This window comes from Thermobia domestica, chromosome 5, assembly GCF_964235325.1.
Source record: "Thermobia domestica chromosome 5, izTheDome1.hap1.1, whole genome shotgun sequence".
NCBI lineage: Eukaryota > Metazoa > Arthropoda > Insecta > Zygentoma > Lepismatidae > Thermobia > Thermobia domestica.
This window is the reverse complement of record NC_137458.1, coordinates 231,407,691-231,425,361: the sequence shown is the minus strand read 5'-3', so window position 1 is coordinate 231,425,361 and position 17,671 is coordinate 231,407,691. Positions and strand designations below refer to the sequence as shown.

At 34.3% G+C, this 17,671-nt stretch overlaps 1 protein-coding gene across 1 annotated transcript in view; it reads right to left on the bottom strand.

Annotated features, from left to right (window-relative positions):
- LOC145684791 (trypsin-like) overlaps nucleotides 1-17,671 on the bottom strand; it is a 197,349-nt gene that overhangs the window by 12,741 nt on the left and 166,937 nt on the right. The window contains exon 6 of the mRNA XM_081757162.1: nucleotides 11,065-11,134. Coding sequence (XP_081613288.1) covers nucleotides 11,065-11,134 — 70 coding nt within the window. The remainder of the gene's footprint in view (nucleotides 1-11,064; nucleotides 11,135-17,671) is intronic.

Genomic DNA, 17,671 nt, shown 5'->3' with positions numbered 1-17,671 from the left:
CATAAATTATTACAAAATAAATAAGTTATTACAAAATAAGTAGAAACATTTTTTAAAAAGTAGTAAACAAGAAAGGTAGATAGCATGATAAGTCATCAATTACCGTTGAGTTCATTTTTCTAGTCGCTGTCTTTATCTAGATTTTTGAGTAATTCAAATTCTGGTCACACTGTAATTTCTATGGATGGCAACACTGAAAATTCTTCCGATTCGTATTTTCGGGTGTAGAATAACATTATCTATTATTGTAGTAAGTTACATTTTATTACCTCTTTCCACTTACGAAAAACGGACAAAAGAAAAATTATTAGTTTTTCAAAAATATTTAGTAGTCTACCCCCTTAAGTTACACGTCAAAGTGATATGTCAAAAACCATTTAGGTTGATGAAAATTTGATCGAGATCGGTCAGGTTGTTGAAAATGACGATGCAACGTAGAGAAGGGGGAGGAGATGATCAAAAAGTTAAATGATAAAAATTATCCCAGACCCGAAAGTCATGTATATTGAAAATTTATTTTTTTCTTTAGATATATGTTCCCTTTCCTCTCCCCTTCATTGTGCCGTCAAAGTAAAGTGATCAAAACATCCCAGGTCTGAACTTTATATATGTTGAAAGTTTGATCGAGATCGGTCAGGTAGTTCAAGGGTTATTAAGTTTTATTCATTTTTATATATTTACCCTTCTTCCTTCCCCTATCCTAAGTTCTACCATCAAAATGAAATAATAAAACACTTTCCAGGTTCAAACTTCATCTATGTTGAATATTTGATTGAAATCGATCGGGTGGTTGAAGAGTTATTAACTCACGATCACGGTCACTTTTATTTTTATATTTATTGACTTTTGTATATCTCCCCCTCCTTCCCAAACCCTAAGTTGTTCCGTCAAAGTGAAATGATAAAATCCATCCCAGGCACGAATGTCATCTATGTTGAAAATTTGATCGAGATTGGTCGTTTGGTTCAAGAGTTATTAAGTTTTATTTATTTTTTATAATTCTCCCTCCACTTAAGTTGTACCGTCAAAGTCAATAGATAAAAACACTCCCAGGCCAGAACTGCATCTACGCCAAAGATTTGATCGAAATCGGTCGGGTGGTTCAAGAGATTGAGAGTCGCAAATATAGTCACTTTCAATTTGGATCTGAAGTTTTTTTTTTGTTCACAGACACGCTATTAATATATATATATATATATATATATATATATATACTGTGATTAACTATTCTCAATCTGTAGCATAGCACCGACTATTAGCTCAAAAATCAGAAGCTTTTAAGAACGAGATTACGAAATAGTGATTTTAATCTTCGTTTCCTTTATACCCCCTCCCCAAAAAATGTAGTATCTATTTACAGAGTGTAAACGCCTTTATATTCTTCTAACCCCAGCACAGTTAAATAAATCATCAACTTCACTATTTCCAATTCATCACATATCGAGTTATAACGAAATAAAATAATAAGGGAGAAATTGTAGAGTAAATAATAATAAAATCAATATTAAATTTCACATCCTGACATTTACTCGAAATCTAAAGAAGAGGGAGATTTTGAAAATTTTAGCCTCTCATCGTCGCTATCATCTTTGTGTTACATAAAAACATGGCTGTCTTATATGTATAAACTAGACGTAAAATCACAAATTCTTTTGTTTTCCCAGAAGTTCTTGAGGCTACAAAAAGTAAACTTAATTTACCGGGATTCTTCTTTTTGTTTTTTAAGAAATTTCTAGTATGTTTAACGTCTATTCACTGGTTCACATATTTTATCTTCAGAGTAACTTCAAAAAAGCTAGTTTGCAGATTCCTAATCCTTTGTTATGCTTTCCTCCTTTCTGATAGACAGTGTAGGTAACTCCTCTTAATCTGAAGTCACTAAACATTATCCTCAACGTTTTAATAACTAAAATTCTTTGGGAAAATACTACTTTAAGTTAAAACACAATTTTTGAACAGGTCTAATACAAAAAAAAAAAAAGAATGAAATACAAAATTAGGAAAAGAAAATAGGAGAAATGGAAAATTAAGAGCCAAAAAACATAATGGAATGGATAGAATTATCTCGTTACAAGTAGAAGTTAACCATATTACTCCAAATATTGAGTATCTCACAATTCACTAGTAGAAATAAAACTCGGTATACATTCTTTATTAAAAATTAGTCGCCAGATCCTCCAGTTTTCTTAAAATTCATTTTTAGGGTGAAAGAAGGGAACATCTGTATTTTCATATTTTGACTTAGGAAAAAAAAACGAATTGCGGGACTTAGTTAATACTTGTCTCGAGTCATATTTTCATCATGTTAGTTTGATTTAAATGCATATCCTAGAGGGGAAGGGGGTTCAAGATTTATGCCAAAATAACATAAAATGTAAGTCAAGTTAGACAGATGTAGCAAGCCTAAATTCGTATATGCTATAAACTATATTACCATATGAATTGACACATCTCCAAGCATTTTCAAAATCCTGCTTCTGAGGTGGATTGGGGACAATTTCTAAAAGCACAATTAGCACTTAGATCGACGTGGGTTTTAATGAATCCATTCTTAGATACTGCAATTTCCATAAACCCAATCTTCACATAAGAAAAATGAACATTTCATAATGACTAGTATACATTGACGTGGGTAATCCCAAAGGTATTGCATCCAAAGCGCTGGGGATGCAGGGAAGTATCCGTGTGACTGTTAGCAGTATTATTGTGTTTGTTACTTCCACTTCTTCCAAGCAAGTTTCCGTGCACCTTGCTAGAACGCTCAGTCTTGTCTTGGGAACCGTTTGTATGCCAAGCGCGAACTTCAAGCAGTTATTCGGTTGATAACGCAAAATGCACGGCGAGAAAGGTCCAGGAGACCATCAGTTTCCAACAAGATAGTTGCGAAGATTAGACAAATAAGTGATTAGCACCTCAACACCTGTTTTCAAAGGTGATAGAATATTCAACCAGAAAGTGCTTTAGCAATGGAAATGAAGTGAGAGATTAGGTTCAGCGTTTCCTCAAACATATGGCGGCAAACTGTTATGACGTGGACATAGAAAATCTGCCTCAGCTCCTATAAAAATGCATGAACCGAAATGGCGATTAATTAGTAAAAGAGCTGAAAGTACAAGGTTAAAATACATGTAAACATGATTGAAAATACACGTTTCTTTGTGTTTCTAAGAAAATAAGAGACCTTAGTTTTCGGATTACCCTTGTGTATATTAAAGTACGCTCCCCCAAGACTTCCGAGTTTGCTTGGCCTACGGCCTCGCATTTCTTATCTAATGGCCTTTGCATCAACAGTGAATTTCGTGAACTTATTCTTCATATTTCCTGAATTTGCCCATCCGGGGGCTTCGCCCCAACACACTGTCTTTACTCGGCCTACAGCCTCACACCTCTTGAACCCACAATTCTATCGTTTCTTTTCCTATTTCAACTATCTAAAAGATAAGATTTTGTATCTCACGAAAACGCCCATTTAAATAGCACGGGAACTCCAACCACCTTAGACCCCTAAAAAATAAAAAAAAATATTTACTTTCGGCAATTTTCCTGTCGGTTAGTTCTGAAAGGCTACAATCATGCCAAATTTCATCATTCTAATTCTGCCGGAAGTACCTAAACATTTTGGGGTGTAGAAGACGTCCCATATAAATAACATGGGAAAGATTTATTAGTTCCCTATAAAAGCACTCTACGATTGGAAATTTTTATTTCTGATGATTCACTTAAGTAACGCTAACAAAAACGTACAAGCATACCGAATTTGAAGTTTTTATTCCAAGTAACTAAAACACGAGATTATAGGCCCAGGAAAAGACCCATTTAAATAACACGGGAAATTCTTCACCCCCTTTAGTCCCCCTAAAAATTAAAAATATTCACTTTTGGCAATTTTCCTGTAAGTTTGTGTCGAAAAGCTACAATCATGTTAAATTTAATCATTGTAGCTCTACATGAAGTGCTCAATAATTTGGGGGTGTAAAAGCTGTCCCATATAAATAACACGGAAATTTTTTTCAGTTTCCTATAAAACCGCTCTAAAGTTGGATTTTTTTTTACTTTTTGTGAATTACTTGGATAGTGATAACGAAAACGTACAAGCATACCGAATTTTAAGTTTTTATTCCAATTCTAAGTGCCTAAAACATGAGATTATAATTTTAAAAAAAAGGGCAATTTAAATAACATGGAGAAATTCTTCATCCCCCCTTTAGACCCCCTAAAAATTAAAAATATTCAATTTTGGAAATTTTCCGGTCGGTAGCTCTACAGGAAGTGCTAAATAATTTATGTCAGCTCAAGTAGTTTTATACAGGGTGTTAATGAACTACACCAACAAACTGTAAGAGGTGATTTCTCACATCAAAGTTCATATGGACCTATGGCGAAAAGTGCATAGTTTCAGAGCTAGGGCTGTCCAAAATCGCGAAAAAGCCAAATTTCAATAGGCCCTATTTCGAATTCTAGAAACTGTGGATGATGGTTCTTATCAGGGTAAAGAAAGCCACGCATACACAATCCAAAAGTGCATATTTCATATTTGTCATTAGGTGTAGAAAGTATTCGCTACAGGGTGTAATTCTCAGATACTGTATGTTTTCAATAGAGTTTTCAAATATACCTTGATTTCAAGAAGGGTCCAAAGTAGGCAGGAGGTAAACCTTGACAACAATGGACATCCAATGCTTTGGAGGGAAAGCGGAAGTGTTAGGAACAGGCAGCTTCATGTTTCTTTGTGTTCAGAATAACGAGTGATGATATGTATTCGTCGTGGTATATTTCACGTTTTCTTTACTAATAAGCGTGAAAGAAAACATCGCACCTTGCGTTTTCCTGAGTACGAGAAACCGTGCTGCTGATGATCCTTACTGTGCGTTTCAGATGTGAAGCATCACAGGCAGTAAGTTGCCAATGGTGCGCGATATTCCGCGCGGTGTTGCCGGATTATGGACTCCCCTTTCCCTTCTCGCTCTTCCTCCAGTTGAGATTATGAGATGCATTGGCAACATTATTCGCAATGTAAATATACTACTCCAGCAAATTCAAGAATTTTGACTGTGCAAACTAGAAGTATATATAGAACTAAATTACTTACCTATTAATTTTTCCAGTGGATATGCTTAACATTCGTCTTCAACATTACTTTCACTATCGTCTATGTCAGTTAATATTTCGTCATTGTCTGAATCTGTGTCTTGTAAATTTATTATCATGGGCTAAAAAAATTGTAAATACAAAAAATAATTCTTCGAGCCTGACTTCGTAGCACTTTAAAAAAAAGAAAACTCCGCACTTGTACTCGATTTGCATAAAAACATGGTCAACTATAATTTTGGAGAACAAACGAACTGCCACGAAAGAAAACAACCCAGACACTGATGAATTCTGTTTATGATAGAAGAGAAGTTACTTTCCTACACAACTAGCCCCTTTGTTTCCTTATCAGTTTTCATAACAAGTAGGCTAACAGTCTTGGGCTTGGTGTAGGTGTCAAAAAAGCAAACCGTCTGATTCCTAAGCAATTCGATATACTCGAGTTTGTTTTTGGTTACGATAATTTATGACATAATTCAGATGCCTGATGCTTTTGAATCCCTTGTAGAGGAGAAAAGAGGGAATAGAAGTCGCACATAATAAGGTAGTGAAACGTGAAATAAAAAAGAAACAGAAAACATACTGCGTTTCTTCTGTCGAATAAGGAAGAATCTATCTTGAAGTAAATTTCAAAACAATATTACGAACTTTCTCTACTTTGTTGTTACGATGTTAGGCATATATATATAATAGTTAATGAAAATGATGAACGTTTATAATAAAATATGAAAACTTTCAAAAATCAAACATCATCAATACGGCTTCTGTACCTAATTTAAAAAAAACTAAAATTAATCATATGCTTTATATTCTCATTTCCCTAACTGGGCCCACACAGTATGAGCTCACTACTATATTATTGCATATTAATATCTGAGTTGATATTTTTTCGAGTTTCTTTCTTACTATTTTAACCCACATAAGCACAGAGTCAGATAAACGAACTGCTATAAACATCATTTGTTTTCTTATGAATAGCTTATTGATTTATCTACAATCCGGTTTTCAACTTCAGTACTGTCAAGATCCGTCTTTTGATAAGGTAGCATCCTGAAAATATGTATGGTGAGTTAAAATGCTTTCATATTCTGAAAGAGATCATTTTGTTCTCTTTTAAATGTGTGAAAAGCTTTCCTTCCCCTGATAGTAATGTTCCCCTAGAATAACCTGCTTGTTACACCCCTGATTATCCTGTAATAAAAGTTGAGTTCTATTTCCAAATTGAAGGAAAATTCACTGGAAATTAGACGGAGGACACGTCACTCGTTTTACTAATATGGAAACCTTTAAAAGCATTTATCATAATAACCAGTTCACATAAAAGATGTAGTTTTCACGTATGTTTTTGTAATTCTTTTCTCTACTTAGTAAAGTGAGCAGTTGATGTGCTAATACAACATTTCTAATAAGCGCCTCTGGTATTGTCAAGATTCGCAGTAGCGCGAGAAGTAAGCGTGCAGAACTGCTTGTCGCGAATTGTCAACACTGCTCAAAGTCAATTGGACGCCGCGTGAAGCCAACTCAAGGCCATGCCGCTTGTCATTTGAAACACACAATAATTCTTTCGACATCGCGCCAAAGGATTCCGTGTTCACTGCTATCGATTCTTATCGTTTGCCTGGTTTGGACCAATCATATAGTCAGAGCATATCTTAAAATTCGGTTGATGGCATGTCTGGGAATTTCACCCTGTAGGGAATACTCTGTACACACATTGAACAAAAGTAAAATATACCTTTTTGGATTGCGTATGCTTGCCTACTGAGAAGAACCACCATCCACAGTCTCTCGAATTGGAAATAGGGCCTCTTGAAATTTGGCTTTTCCGCGATTTTGGATAGCCCTAGCTCTAATCTATGCACTAGGGTGCATCCAATTTCCACTTTTTTAAATTTAGCTTACCCTTAGCGATATTATTTTGCGAAATGGGCTCCATATAACGTGTAAAAAATTGCAAGTCGATTGGTCAATATCTTTAGGTGCCTGTTAAAAAATAAATGTTATTTAAAAAATGTAAAATATGTACTTTTATGAAATATAGTTATCCTATGTGGTTTTGTTTCTGTAAAACGTCTATATTTTACGTGAAAAAATTTCAGTTTGATGAGTCAAGTCATTCAGGTGTCACCAGTGGCTGAAAATATAGACAAATGTGTCCCTACTTTTTTCATGTCTTAAAAGTAAGTTGCATTGTTCGTGATTCATCTGGATCGTTAATTAGATAAGAAAGAGTTTGTTTTACATCTGCAGCTCTTTGCTTATTTCCAAACATTAATGATGGAAATAACACAGAACTCACCACGAGGAGATGGCTGCAGTTCGCGTCCCGCCCACCCGCATACACTAATGTTGCATATGGTAATGCAAGTTCATATCATTACATCTTTTTACCTCAAATTGTTTTTGTATTAAATTCTGGTATGTTCTTTCTTGATTGTAGTGTTGCTAGGATGTGCTTCTATGTGCTTCTTGCCCACATACCGCTGATGCCGCTTTTGTCACCAATTCCACCATTCTTTTTACAGCGCGAGAGTGACGTGGTAAGGATGTAATAGATTCATCAGCCATCTGAGCCATTTTCTTTTAGCTTTCGCAGGCTCGAGTGTTTTGTCAGTGGTGGCTCCGTCAGCATGCATGTTGACCAATTAATCATATCAACATAGTTTGTCGCTTCTAAGTTGATTTCAGGGAAGACGAATTCTCGTACTGGTACGCGATCACCAGATTGGGTCGTTAGTCTTGTTTTTAGGACTCGCCTCCAACCAAGCTCTCGTACTTTAGCATCTTCGTCAGTCAACAATGATAGAAGTAGGTTCTCAGTATGGGTGTACCACACATTTCTACGGATCACTGGATCAATTGTTTTTCTGTATTTCGCTTCCATGTGGCGAGAAGTCGTGATGAGTTGCCACAAAAGACGAGATCCTTCTGCACACAATGGATTACGGATCACACCAAACAAGAGGGCGCGTAGACCATCATGATGTAATGAATGATGGTTTTAAGTTCATTCATGGGTTCTTTTGCTTCTACGTACAAACGTAAGACTCTATTTGCTGTAGTTAGCCATCTGGCTTGATGAATTTTACTAGGTTTCATGTGAGGTAACCCAACGGGGCATTCTCCTGAAGAAACTGCTTGGCAGATATTCAGCAAATATTTTTGATTCATGCTTAATGAATCCTGAGTGAAGTTGAGGTCCCAGTCTACTGGAACGGGTTGAAAACTCTGGAGTGGCAACTCTTCCCAGGTTGGAAGTGCTGATCCTATTGGTCCTCTAAATGCATTTGGCACAGTAGATTGCACTCTATAAATTCAATCAAATATTGAAATGGGAGCTCATTCGTGTGTATCATACAGATATTCTCTGAAGGGATTCGTTCAGGAAGACTTCAATATGTGCCATTGCACCATTCTTCCGACCAGTGTAGTAGCCATACCGTAGCAACCCAAAACAACGAGATCTGACAAGGGGATATTTTAATCAACAAAGAACTTAGTGATGGCAGCCCGCATACTCTTTCCTCTTCCAGATGAAGGAGAGACGTGGTCAAGATAATTCGATCCTAGCTCCTGTAGCAGTACATAGTGATCTTATTTTATCATTATTCGGTGGTTGATGCCGTCTTTAGTCTCAAGGGTGAGAGTCTGATTTTTTTTCCGTCGAAGTATAACGCTTTTACTTCGGTCGATTCAAGCGATGCACTCGCCTCTTCGACGATTTCGTTTCCTAAGGAGTCTTCTCTATCCGAATCTTGCTTTTGTCGATTACCTTCTGCTTATTAACTGGGGTAACCAGTCCGATATCTGCCAAAAGCGATGAAGCGATAAATGCGGCCTTGCGGTCTGATATATTACATCTATATACTGCATTGGAGAATGTCGGCAACCTAACTCTCATTTGTTTAGAACGACTTGTCTTCTCTCTTTTAAGAGCAGAAAGAAACTCGACAGTGGAATCTGACTCTTCTCTCGATTCATTTTGTAAAGGGACAATCGTTCTGTCTTCCAGAACTACTAATTTCATTGGGCTCTGGTTGATTTTTCTGACTTCGATTTTTTCGCAATAAATATTTGACACGTTTCTGTGTCTCCTTTCTAACAAGTCCTGCCATACCCATATGTCGGGTGGTTCTCTGGTCAATTAAAAATGAAACCTCCAATTTAGGCACTTTCTTCTCTCTCGCACAAGTGCAAACAACCGGGTCGATGCATTTACAAGAAGCGATATTAAACAAAGTATTGGTGGCGAACGCCTGGAATTCTGAAACTTTGGAAGCAAAGGAAGCGGATTGGTCCAAGAACTTTTGCAGCTGACGGACGTTTCTGTGATAATGTAAAATCAACGATATAACCCGTTGCTCGCTCAAAAAAGCTGCACTGCTGATTGATGCCTTTTCACAAATTTGAATTACTTTCCTTGCCACTTTAGCTTAGAGGTCCTTCTGAGATGCTGCTTCCCATTTCGTGTTCTCTCTTTCCCACAATAATTGCTTAAGAACATCAGCAATTGTTGGAAGCTGGCTAAAAGTGAATTTTGCAGGGGATCCAATGACATTATGGACAAAGTTCATTACATTCAAACGTGACTTCTTTTTAGGTGACATCTTTACCGACACTTAATAGTTTATTAACCGAAACCACTTTTGAACAGTTAGACACTTTTGTGAACGCAAGACCTCAACAAACTTGCCGCACCATTGGAATGACGAACTGACATATTCAATGACTACCGACAAGCACAAGCAGAACGCAATCCTTCAAAAACGCAATTTTCACTTAAACACATTGAGCAACGTAAACAGTTTAAACATCAAACACCACTTTTTCTGTCTAGAAAGCAACGCAAAATTACTCCCATTCTCATCTGCACACACACTAATAATGAGTCACTTTTTTCTCTCTCTCGATGCTACTCCACTTTTAATTTTACGACAAACTTGCTTTTGGGCGACTTCATTCTATGCAGTGCAGGTGTTTTATCGAAAGCGGTTTTATCTACAAAAATACTCACTCGTTATTTTTTCGCGCTTCGAACATAGGCTGGACAACTACCGGTATGTGTCTTATTTGATAACATTCATTCTACTATAAAGTCTATTTTTTTTACGTTGATTGTCCCATTTCTTACCTAATTAACTGTTTATAAGAGACGAAAACTCGATTATTATTATTATTATTATTATTATTATTTACAAAACACTGAATGAAATATATTTTTGGGACTTTTTGTCCACATTTTAAGACGCTAGTGGCACCTGAAGAACTTAACCGATCAAGCTGATTTTTTCAGGTAAAATATGAACATTTCTGACAAAAATAACTAGTAGGGGTAAAATGATTTTGTAAAAATAAATATGTATAATTTTTTTGAATGTATTTCTTAACAAATTTTTGAAACTTAAGGCCGTTAGTGGCGCCGAAAGAAATTAACTAATCGGCGTGCGATTTTCTATATGACATATAGAGACCATTTCGCAAAAAAAAAAAAAAAAAAAAATCGCTAAGGGTAAGCTGATTTCAAAACAAGTGGAAATTCGATGCACCCTAGTATGCACTTTTCGCCATAAATCCATATGAACTTTTTCTCTTATTTTGATGTGAGAAATCACCTCTTAAAGTTTGTCGGTATAGTTCATTAACACCCTGTATATAGTTCAGAAGAATTAGGATACTGTAAGTACGAAGTATGCTAACACTTTAGAAATTATCACATTCTATCACTCACTCTGAGATGTAATTTTATCATAATTTAACAAAGTAAGGAATCATCAAAAATTTAATGAAGGCAAATTTTGTATCATTAGTCTGTAGTTATGTAGGTTGGGACATGATAACGCAAATATGACTATATGTATATGTAACGTGTATACTCATACATATACATATAACGCGAATGTAAGTCATTTTGACATATTTACTTTACTGTAGTTTTGTTTTGAAACAAGTATCGTAAAAGAGAGAACTTTATCTTACCTATTAATTCCGAAGAAAATGGTGGTCCATATTCTTCTAATTGAACTGTTAATGGTTGCCCAGTGTTACCCTGGAATTGAAAATTTATCCACTTAAATTTTAAAATATAAGGTATTTGTTATGTGATATTGCTAAGAAGTAATAATCACTTAGGAAATAATTCATTTGGAGTAACAACAATGACTGTAAGTTACCGTATATTCATGTTTATAATTTTTAATGAATGTTGCTCTTGTTAATTTCAAAATTTAATATTCACACCTTCATTCTTATACAAGAATGTACAATGTCTTATATTCCCTTTCGTTTGTTTGAATTTTAACTGTTCTTCAATCACTGAGCTAATTCAGGTACGGGACATCAGTATAACATGTGATGTGAATCACATTATACGTCAGTGATAAGCATTAATGCCAACCATGTACTTAGGAGGAATCACAGTTCTTTCCAGATTCAATCTGATTCTCTTCCAATTGTATGTTCTTTATACTTTGTGAATAAGTTCATTTTCTCCTAATTTGCGCAGAAACTGCAAAATAAACAATAATAACAACTAAAGGTGTTAGATTAAAGTTGTATCATAATTAAATATGTTAAATGAATGATAAAGTCGAATTTTACTTAAGATATATTCTTTTATTTGTGCTTTTAATTAGCAAAAGAGCATTATAGGTTTGTTCCCGTTGGAATAATATATATACATGACAGTGACAAAATATGTCAGTATGCAACACTGACATATTTTGCAGAATCAACTAAAATTTGTTCCTGTGTGCGAATGCTCAGCAAGGCACATGCTTTCTTCCAACATGTTTTGTGGGAAATTGGTATAATTTAAAGAGAACTATTATCCTGAAATAATTGTAATCTTTACTGTTGATCAGCGATTGACTTGTATGAAAAAAAAAAAACATGTAAAGGACGGAGGAATATAAGGGAAGCATTTATTTTATATTCTTCAAATATTATTCGATTGAATTATTGTTTAAACCCATAAAGTAAAACATTTTGATATCAAGGCCTTGTTTTTCTAGTGTCCTATATACAGGACATTAGACATTTGATCTACCGGTTTCTTAAGATATTTCAATTCTGACTAAATATAGGAAGTAGACTTAATGTACGCAATAATTATAAAATGCATGGTTGTTTTTTAAACCGAAAATTCAATATGGGTAAATCTACAACGTAAATTAGCAACAGATGGCGTTCAGCATGTGTAAACTAGTTGCGGAAAATCCAGAATGTCAAGAGTAAAATGTAAGTTCGAGTAGACTACAATAAAAACTGAGTACATTCATTTATAAAAGTGATTTACAAACAAAAAGAAACAAAGAACGTAAAGAAAGCATCAAAGTGCCATCATGCATTGAATCATATAACAAATTCAAGAATGGCGTAGATTTGTTTGGTAAACTGATGAGCTTACATTCAATCAAAATGAAATGAAATCTTTCGGTTTAACGTTCCACGTATATGCCCTTTAGGCTAAGGAAAACATATGATTAAGGTAAGTGAACGATAATGGAAGAATTGGTGGAATGAGAAAGTGGAAGAAAATAGAAGTAATTGAGAAAACCCACGGACACGATGTTATCCACGACAATCTTATTTTCCCACAGATCGTACCAGGATCCCACGCACCAAAGGTAAGCGCTTTATCACTGAGCCATCGTGTTCCCATATTCAACCAAAATCATAGGGAAGAATGCTATTGGAACCTGTTCACGAACGTAATTGGAACTGCTGTAGTTGCCAGTTGGAAACTTTATCACATTTTGAGCTTGGGCAATTTGAATCTCCTAAAATTTCACACAAGTATTACTATCGCATTACTCTCGTCATCTCTACCAACAAAAATTCACCCAGGGAAACAAAGGACTCTGTAGAAAGTGTCCAGAGACAGGAAGAGTAAGGAAACATACTTTAATACGAAATCACGAAGGAAAGCAAAGAAGGTGCAAAGTATGTTCGAAGAAACCGATAACATAGCGCCATCAATGTAATATTGGTTTTTGCGCAGTACATTGCTTTGATGATTATTATCGCTAATGTAAAAGTGCTGTGTATTGATTTTAGAACATACTGTACCAGTATGTATTCTTGCAAAAATGGTACTTTAATAAAACTGACCGTGAATCGAAATCAGGTATAAATTATCAACTTAAACGGTCAATATCCCTTATATATAGGACAGACTGTACCCCGGTACATACAACCGAACTCTTTTCGAATATGTGTTCCATGTATAAGAAAATATGTAACATTCAATCAAATATACGCAGTAGAAAAGTTCGGGTTAAAGTTATGGTTAAAGTTATGGCACCAAATGGGTTAAAGTTATGGTTAAAATTTTTTTGGTTTATTCTTGTTTCTCACATATGGTTTTCCTAAGAAGGACATGACGTAGAGGATATACATATTTTGTAAGGTATCTGTTAGTAGTTAATTTTCTATTATTCAGCGTTTCCCACTTAATGTTCTGCGGAGCCCTAGGATACGTGGATCAAATTTACGGGGACCGTGACGTATTATTTACGTCTCATAAATATATAACGTACTCGATTTTGAAAACCAGCATTTTATACGTAAGCTCTCCGATAGTAGAGGTGAAAAATGCCTCGAGATTAGCTATCTGTAGATAAATATAAGAACAAACTACAGCTTAATTTTAAGAATTAGTAACATTTCAGATGGATATGTGGTTTACTTGACAATAATGCAAAATTTCTTTCTGTAATACCTGATATGTTGGTAAATATATAAGTCTTCATTTAATTCAGCAAACTTAGTAGTCATTTCTAATATGTAAGTTAAAACGATTGTGAGAACAGTCTTAATATAGTGTTGTTAATCGTCACGTTTGCTGCTTGTTCGTGCTTTCATCACATTCATTATACTTGCAGTTATTTTCAACTTCTTGGTTAAAGTTTGCTCCATTAAGCAGAACAGAGTGATTTGCTGCAGATAATCTAAGCTTTTGAACTGGCATCTTATGTTGGTTCGTAGTGCAATACTCAACCTAGCATCAGCAAATAAAACTTCTAATATATGTAAATACATGAATGATTATCTTGGGTAAGATTTCATTGAAGCTAAACAAAGATCTACTTCTTTGCATATTTTTAGGAGCCATTCCTGCTTTGAAACTGATTCCTTTTGACTTTCCTCAAACTCTGTTGCTTTTATCCTTTTTTAAAACGTCTAAAACTTTACATTTGTATTGCGAATATTTACTTTTCAAATGTTGCCTGAGATTAGGTTGCTTCGTAGATTCGTTAGCCAAAGCATTACAGTATAAAACTTACTTTGACTTCAAAGCCTGTGTACTTGCAAATTTGCAAATGTGTACTTGCCAAGTCAACGTCTAGTGAAATCAGCAAAAACTTCTTTCAAACAACTCAATGACATGAAGAAAATATGATAATTTCAGTCGCATAAAACATATTCTTATTTTAAGGATTCAAACTTTCAATCTTTTGTCATGTCGTTGCAAATTGATGGAAACATTAACACCACAAACAAATCTAGAATGGTAGTGTTCATACCCTACAAAATTACGGAAGACAAAATTATGGGTGACTTTTTATTTTTACTTTATCCTGTACAATGTAGAGCAGAGTGCATTTCATGAATTTTTGAGAAGAGTGTAATTTCGTGGGAGAAGTGTGTGAATCGGACTACATATGGAGCATGTGCTATATCAAGTATAAAGCTGAAGCTTTTTCTTTAGTTAGGAATGTTTCTCTTAAATCAAAATGGAAACACCGCTGCTGCATTCATCAATTCATTTTGAAGGTTTGGCTACAATGAAGCTGCCACAATCATCTAATCATTAAAGACAGTTCTTGATAAGAGACTTTTTTTTTCAAATCTTGAATTCTAGAATCATCTTAAAATAATGTGATGAAATTAGAAGCTGATGTACGCAAATTACATTTGCATGCAGAAATGCATTATATATCCGGAGAAAACATTTTACTGCGGTTCTTCGAGTTAAATGATAAAATACGACTACTATTAACTGATACTAAATTTCCATGTGATCAATTAATATTAAATCTCAGTTTGCCGTCTCATGTTTAAGGCTGGTAGGCTAAAGGGGAATGAAGAATACAGGGAGAAACGGGAAAACTCCAAGAAAACTCACGTATGTATTGAGTATTCTGAGCTCCGTTACAGCTTAATTAGAAGCAAGAAAATTGGGAGCATTTCCCAGGGTCAATGACCTAAGGAAGCGCGGGACCGCCCCCTGTTGATTTTGCAAGGGTACCTTGGCCTACCCTCCAAATTTTGAGAAAGGTATATAGGATCAAATTCCTTAAAGTTTGAAATTGTCAAATTTAAAAATTTGATATGGTAGCATTATAACATGATATGTACCTCTGTAAGTTGATTGGTCCATCGCGTTCCCTTTTCTGGGTAAAGATTGACAAAAATGTAAATTGCGGGTGTTTTAACCAAATTAATCCACTTTGATGAGGCTTTATTATCTTAAATGGTTATATAAATGAATGCAGGGATCCATTCCTTTTCATACAACATGGGCACATTGACACAATTCCTTCGAAATTGGGGAAGAGTACAAGGGCAACCTCTTAAATTTGGTAATTGTTAGAAAATAGAATTTGGTGAATAATCTATAGAACCTAAATGTATCTCTCTGTAAATTTGGTTGGTTCAACGTGATTGCTTCTATGGGTAAAATAATGCCAAAAATATGAACGGAATCAGTACATTGCACCATATGTTAGGTTAACCTTATTTATCCTCTTTAATTATGCATTATTACCTTATATGCTTATATAGTTGAGTATAGGGACCCATTATCTTTCATTAGAGATAGGTACATTAACATATCCTTCTTAAATTTCACAACAGGTACATTGACTCACCCATTAAAGTTGGGAATTCCTAACAAACAAGAGTTTATAAATATTCTCTAAAATCCAAATATATATTCATGTAAATGTGGTTGGCCCAGTGTGTTCACTTTTATGAGTTAGAAAATGTCAAAAATTTAAAATTTATTTTTTTGCATTCTATTATATCCTCTGCTATGAAGCTTTATGGCATTATATACTTACATAATTATATACAGGGGTCACTTTTCTTTCACAGGACATGGGTACATTGATGCTATCCTATTAAATTTAGAAAGGATACATAGCTCACCTCTAAAATTTGGAATTTTCAATACATATGTATATGTATATATTGGTAAATCGTCTCTCGTACCTGAATTTATATTTCTGTAAACATGATTGATACTACTAGTCTGTTCATATGGGTACAAAATTATTAATACCATATTGTCGAAAGTCATATTTTATATTTGGCGAAAATTTTAAATTTTGCCAGATAAGTGGAATTCTCATGAGCTCTGACACATGAATGTTGTGCTTAATGTTCACTAAGATAAATTGTTACCCATGATCATATATATGAATACAAAGTTTCATTGTCTTTTATTGGACATGAGAACCTTAAGAAACTCTTCTTAAATTTCGAGGGAAGTACATTTCCTACCCTTAAATTATGGAATTGTCAAAAAAAAAAATAATAATAAATAAACAAATAAAATAAAATAAAAAAATAAAATTCACAGTTCTTAAGTTTTTGCACCTGTTTTATACTTCTAAAAATTCTGACTAATGCTTTTAGTTTAAAAAATCTATGCACTCAGTCAAAAATTTTCGCAAAGTTTCGACTAAAACTTTTTAGTTTCAGTGTTTCGTTTAGAAATTTTGAACTCAATGAAAAAGTTTTAGTTGATTTGTTTTCGTTCACATACATTTTGACCTAATTTTGTATTCTGAAAATTTTGAAAACATGGTTTAAAAATGTACAAATATCAGGAAAGAACCCTTAGTATGCAATCGAATTAGTTCAGAATGAAGAAATCTAGCAACACTGTACATACGTATTTCATCACCATAATACAACCATATACGTTAGAACAAGTTTACGCAGCATCAGCAAAATTGCATCACATCCACTTACGACGTATACAGTTTATTTCAAGAAACAATGCGCGAATTGATTATGACAATCTTGAAATAAGAAATCCAACTTCGAGTATCTTCGGAAACAGTAAGCCAAAGACATATGTAAACCAAAGACTGTGAATATCATAGCTTATTATGTTAGTGTGATCATGATTATCGTTATCATTATAGTTTTATCATTTATTTATTTATTTATGACAACACTTTTACTAATAAAAGTAACTTTGAATCAAGTTATATGCTAATTTGACATATGTATCATGAGAAATGCAGCTTCTATCCTGAATTTCAATCCGTCGTTCTTTAAATATATAGAAGTTATAATAAATATTTGGAAATATAAAGGTTTTTATATGAATATCGTAACAGTCAAGTTAATGAGCATTACCGTTTTTATGAACAAAACTTTACAAGGAAACTGCTTTAAAATAAAGTTTAATTCTTAGAGTGATAACACTGATAATTGTTAATCGTATATCACACTTCCTGATTCAAAAGTTGCTTGCCGTAAAACAGAGTGAAAATGAACTCTGAAATTAGAAAGATTGGAAGTTCTTTGCTTCTTACACTTCTCTGTCTTTCTAGGTTTTATTTCTATT